Source organism: Piliocolobus tephrosceles, chromosome 12, assembly GCF_002776525.5.
Source record: "Piliocolobus tephrosceles isolate RC106 chromosome 12, ASM277652v3, whole genome shotgun sequence".
NCBI classification, from domain to species: Eukaryota; Metazoa; Chordata; class Mammalia; order Primates; family Cercopithecidae; genus Piliocolobus; species Piliocolobus tephrosceles.
This window is the reverse complement of record NC_045445.1, coordinates 96,697,630-96,703,764: the sequence shown is the minus strand read 5'-3', so window position 1 is coordinate 96,703,764 and position 6,135 is coordinate 96,697,630. Positions and strand designations below refer to the sequence as shown.

The 6,135-nt window shown below is 50.4% G+C and overlaps 1 protein-coding gene across 2 annotated transcripts in view; it reads right to left on the bottom strand.

Annotated features, from left to right (window-relative positions):
• Positions 1–3,243: 3,243 nt before the first annotated feature.
• The window catches only part of PPP1R3F (protein phosphatase 1 regulatory subunit 3F), an 18,334-nt gene continuing 15,442 nt past the window's right edge, over positions 3,244–6,135 (bottom strand). For both annotated transcript variants that reach the window (XM_023201612.2, XM_023201613.2), the window contains exon 4: positions 3,244–5,501. In XM_023201612.2, the coding sequence (XP_023057380.1) occupies positions 4,245–5,501 (1,257 nt within the window). In that variant the 3' untranslated portion in view covers positions 3,244–4,244. The remainder of the gene's footprint in view (positions 5,502–6,135) is intronic.

Below are 6,135 nucleotides of genomic sequence, written 5' to 3'. Positions count from 1 at the left end.
AGAGAGAGAGAGGGAGAGAAAGAAAAGTAGGCTGGACGCAGTGGCTCATGCCTGTAATCCCAAAACTTTGGGAGGCTGAGGCAGGTGGGTGGCTTGAGCTCAGGAGTTCAAGACCAGCCTGGGCAACATGGCAAAACCCTGTCTCTACTAAAAATACAAAAAGTAGCTGGGCATGGTGGCATGTGCCTGTAGTCCCAGCTACTCAGGAGGCTGAGGTCAGAGGATCGCTTGAACCCAGAGGCTGAGGCTGCAATGAGCCGTGATTGTGCCACTGCACTCCAGCCTGGGTGACAGAACGAGACTGCATTCAATTTTAAAAAACAGATGTACAAACTTATCAATGTAATTCACCACATTAACAGATTAATGGGAGAGGGCAGGGTGGGGGCATAACAGTGATTGCAAGAGCTCCAGCCAGCGGGGATGACAATGGGCGTGTACTCAGTCTTGCCCTGTGCCTGGCGCTGCTCGGTGACTGAAGACTCATCTCACCTCTCCCTCACTTAACCCTGTGAGGAGGGAAAGTTATTACCCTGATGACAGATGAGTAAAGGGAGGCACAGAGGGCTGAAGCCACTTGCCCACCGTATGACCCAGGGAAATTTAGTCCCAACCTGTGTCGCTCCAGCCCCTGCTCCTGTCCACCCTCTTACCCTGCCTTGACTACAAGACCTGTCTAACGTGGACTCAGGAGGAGGGCAGTACACACGTTTTCCCCAAAGCCTGCACCTACCCTGCTTGGCAGGCATTAGCCCCCTTTATGAATGGGGAACTGAGGGTGGTGGAGGACAGGTGACTTGCCCAAGGTCACACCACCAGGGCTTGGGGTTCCAGGCTTTTATGAGGCCCACCAGGCCCCAAAGTCCATATGTCCTGGGCTATTGTGGGTGTGAATGAGGCCTGAGGGGAGATGGACCCCAACATCTGAGGACAAAATGGGCAGGTCCTATCCATCCCGAGAGGCCCCGCTCTATGGCTGGTGTCAGGGGCACACAATAGAGGATTCCCCACCAGGCGATCTCCACAAACAGAAGGCAAGACCTGGAGCCCAGGGATGGTTCTGCAGGAAGGAGGCCGCCTACACTGTGTGGTTCACACCAGGAGACTGAAGTCTCTGCAAGCATGTGTGCAGGAGTCTCAGACACTCACGCTACTCCCACTTCCCACTGCACTCTGCTTCACTTTTGAGGTCTGTGCGTAAGTGTATAAAACCTAAATGTATGGGGCGGGGGGGTTGTTGTTTTTGAGACAAGAGTCTCGCTCTGTTGCCCAGACTGGAGTGCAGTGGTGTGATCTCGGCCCACTGCAACCTCCACCTCCTGGGTTCAAGTGATTCTCCTGCCTCAGCCTCCCAAGTAGCTGGGATTACAGGCGCCCACCACCACACCCGGCTAATTTTTATACTTTTAGTAGGGACAGGGTTTCCCCACGTTGGCCAGGCTGGTCTTGAACTCCTGACCTCAAATGATCTGCCTGCCTCGGCCCCCCAATGTGCTGGGATGACAGTTGTGAGCCACTACACCTGGTCCATAAATCTGTTTTAATGATGATGAATAAATTGCACATCCATGAACAGTCTTCCAGGTCAAGCAGTGAACCATTATTGACATCCCAGAAATCCTCTGGGCCCCTTCTCAGCCACATCCCTCCCTCTGCCAGAGGTGAACACTATCCTGACTCTGGTAATCAGCCCCTCGCTTTTCTTTACAATGTCACCACTTAGGTGGTAATTCATGAGTTCTGCCTGCTTGAGAACTTCGCATAAATGGATCAGTGTGGAAGCTTTTGTTTGGCTTTTTGTGATTCATCTGTATGCTTTTGTGTAGTTATGGATCTTCCACTCTCATTAAATAATATTCCATTCTGTGAATATACCACAATTTATTTAGATGCTTATTGGCACACCTAGTTTTTCTTAATGTATTCCAGGTTTGAGCCTTTCATCAGTTATACGTGATTCCATTATCTCCTCCCAATTTGTCACTTGTGTTTTCACTTTTTTTGTTTTGTTTTGCTTTTATTCATAGCAACCTACTACATAATGTTTTCACTCTCTTTGTGGTGTCTCTTGGTCAATGGACATTCCTAATTTTAAAGTCACTGAATGTTTCATAATTTTCATTTATGGTTAATGTTTCTGTGTCATGATGGAAAACTTTGCTACCATGAGTATACGAAGGTATTTTGCCTTATTGTTTTTTTTTTTTTTTTGAGATGGAGTCTCGATCTGTGGCCCAGGCTGCAGTGCAGTGGTGCCATCTCGGCTCACTACAACCTCTGCCTCCCGAGTTCAAGTGATTGTCCCATCTCAGCCTCCCAAGCAGCTGGGACTACAGGTGGATGCCCAGCTAATTTTTGTATTCTTAATAGAGACGGGGTTTCACCATGTTGGCCAGGCTGGTCTCAAACTCCTGATCCGCCCACCTCGACCTCCCAAAGTGCTGGGATTACAAGAGTGAGCCACAGGGCCTGGTCCTGCCTTATTGTATTCTTAAAGCGCTTTGGTTTTGCCCTTCACATTTAGGCTTTAAGCCCACCTAGAATTATTTTTATTTGTGTTGTAAAGTAGGGATCCAAGTTCGTATTTTTCAATGCAGGTAACCAATTGTTGTATTTATTCAAAATCCAGTCATTTCCCCACTGATCTAAGACACCTCCGTGGTCACCAGTTCTGTGTCTACACATGTACACATGAGTGTGTCTCCACTGTTTCTGAGATCAATAGTCTTTTATTGGTCTACTTGTCTACTCTTGCAAAAATATCGTGCCATCTGAATATACTACCACAATAAGTATGTGTCCTGGCTAGTCTTGGCACTTCTACATAAATTTAAGAATTAATGTGTCATGATCTGCACACAGGCAAAACTCTATTGGAATTGTGGTTGGATTTGCATTGAACCCACAAAGCAGTTTCAAGAGAACTGACAGCTTTGCACAGTGGCCAATGAAGAAGAAGGGAAATGAGGAGAGTGTGGTGTCTTGGGAAACCAAGTGAAGAAAGGGTTGCAAGGTAGAGATGATCAACTATGTCAAATGCTACCAATATCCCAAATAAGATGATGTCTGAGACTTAACCGTGCCTGTAACAATGTATCTTCAGCAGTTTTGCCGAAATGGTTGGGCAAAAAAGATCTGACTGGGGCTATTTCAGAAAGGCATCATAGAAGAAATGAAGAAAGCTTGTATAAATATTTCTTTCAATAAGTTTTGCTGTAAAGGGAAGTAAATAAATATGTGGTGTTTTATTTTGTTGAGCAGTTTTTTATTTGCATGCAATAAATATATATCTTTCAAACCTTCTGGGCTTCCTGTTTTTAGCAGAAATGTGATGTCTGTGGACAACGACTGTGCTACAAAGTACTACAGTACGTTAACTCCTCTTTCGTTTCTGAGGCCTTCCTTATCTCAGGGGCTAAGGGGTCTCCCTGCTGGTGTCAAAGGCTGTTTTTTCAGTAACCTCAAAACCTTGTGGCTGATTCACAACTGATGTTCCCACATCCACAGGAGACCACAGGTACCACTGCAACCATGTGACTGACACCAAACTCTCATGTGGCTGCCACTCTTCCTCCCTGGCTCCCACCACCACCATCCAAACACACACCTGTAGGGTCCCACAGGCAGAATGTGGAAAAGACAAAGAACCATATGGATTAGGACCACGAGGTGAGGAGACACAGATCTTCAAGGACAGACATGTTGAAGCAGCAGCAGGAGACCACATCCCACCCCCAACTCCCCACTGTGGTCCTCCCACAGAAAGTGACCACCCTGCACACTCATGCCCAAACAGGAGAACACTACACCGCAAGACACTGTTTCTCATAGAGCTCTATTGTGGCATATAATAATAGGTACTCTATATAAATTAAATTAAAAATAAAGCTCCAGCATGTTGCACAGGTTGGCTGTTAATAAATATATCTCTGGGTAATTGTGCCCCAAGACCAGCTCACGACCACTCTCCCTCGTCCAGAGAATTATACAAAAATAAATACAGGCTCAGGGGGTAGGGGGAGGACATGCCCAGTTCCACTCTAAAAGTTCCCCTCACTCACACCATCTACCCATCCCCTCGTCTCCACTGGTGTCTCCACAGGGAGCCCTGTGTTAACTGGAGAGCTTGGGGATGGGAGGGCCTCTCTTTCAGTAGAGCATTCTCAGAAGCAAAGGACCCAGGTCCCCTCACTGCACAGGCCATGTATCCCATCTCAAGCCTCTGCTGATCCCACAAGCAGAGCCTACGAGAACCAAGCCAGAGAGAGGCACAGCGCAAGCACCAGGAGGGACACACCACTGTTCAGAGCCACAGGGACCACCACTAGCCCGGCCAGGACCCCCAGAGTCTGGGTCAAGGGCCCCCGGAGCTGAGGAGACAGTGCACACACACATTCTGCAGGGGCTGCTAGGTTGGGAGACCTCTTTGGGGGTTCAAGGCTTGGGCCTGCATCCTTTTCATCCTGGGAGCTCACATGAGGCCTGGCTATGCTAGAGAGACAGACTTCGGCCCCCAAAGGACTGAGGAGGGTGGGATTTTGCCCCTGCAGAAGGACGGGAGAGGCTGGCTCCTTGCCAGATATGGGATCAAAGCTGCCTGCCCACTCACTGGTGACCTCTATCTGGGCTTCTGTTCCGGCCTCCCCCAGGTACTCGGTCACCCCAGCTATCACCTTATTCATGTGCAAAGAGCTAGTGTCCTTGCCCATCCCTTTATCAGGATCCCCAGTGAACTGACCCTCTGTACCCAGAACCACAGGGCCGTCACATTCTGAGCCCTCTGCCCATGGGAGCCACACATCTCCCATAGTGGCTACCACAGAACGGGCCCCGGAGAGGATTTCCGGAGGCGATTCCTTGGGGCTGTCCCCTTCTGGGCTGGAGGGTATGACAGAGAGCCCCTCTTCACCCTCCCCCTCATCATCAGGGTCTTCGGTGTCCTTGATGAGCTCCACGCCACGCCCCAGCCGGGCATAGTGCAGTGTGATCTCCTCAGCCAGGGCGCTGTTCAGGGCCCGCTCAGGGCCAGGCCACTTCAAGATCAGGTCGCGGTCCGTCAGTATGCCCAGGGGATGGCTGGGGGATATCCCTCCATCTGTGGAACCCTCCCCACCACCCCCTGCCCCACCCGCAGCCACAGCAGCCCGTAGGCGGCTCAGGTGAGACAGGTAGAGCTGCTCCAGCTCCTGGTCAATGGTGTCCTCACCGAGCAGCTCCTCCGACCCACTCACGGCCTCCAGCCCCCCTCCATTCTCGCTCGATACTCCCCATGTGGCCTCTGCCTGCTGCTGGCTGGGCTCCAGGAAAGGCCCGGTGGCTCCCTCGCTCGCATCGGGCCCTGAGGCCTGGTCTCTGGGGGAGCCACCCAGGCCACAGAGAGGGGAGGAGGGGGGAATCCTGATGGCCGGTGCCTGGAGGACTTCTGTAAAAGCCACAGGAGGACTGCTTCTGGGGACGTCACCTTCTTCTGCGGGGTTGACAGTCATCGGAACATCAGACACCTGGAGCCATGGCCGGGGCGAGGGGGCAGAGAAAAAGCAAGGGAATGAAGCAGAGGAGGGGATGGAACAAGCAGAGACAGTAAGAAGTGTGACAGCCCACAGCCAGCCCCACAGGGGTTTCTATATAAAAACACCTTAAAGCGCCCTCTGTCACTGTCTAGACTCCAAAGACTGTCATCTATGGTAAAATAACACAATTGGATGCAGTAAAACGGGGCTTCTTGCAGATTATAAAGCTGAGGAATTCGGTGGGTGTGAATATTTGGTGAATGATAATCACTAAACACGGCTAGCTTACCTTCAAAACAGAGCCAGTTAAAATAACTAAAAGTATAAGTGGCCAGGCACAGTGGCTCTCATCTGTAATCCAAGCACTTTAGGAAGCCAAGGCGGGCAGATCACATGAAGCTAGGAGTTCGAGACCAGCCTGGCCAATATGGTGAAACCCCGTCTCTACCAAAAATACAAAAATTAGCTGGACATGGTGTTGCGCACCTGTAATCCCAGCTACTCAAGAGGCTGAGGCAGGAGAATCACTTGAACCCAGAAGGCAGGGGTTGCAGTGAGCCAAGACTGTGCCACTGCACTCCAGCCCGGGCAACAGAGAGAGACTCTGTCTCAAAAAAAAAAAAAA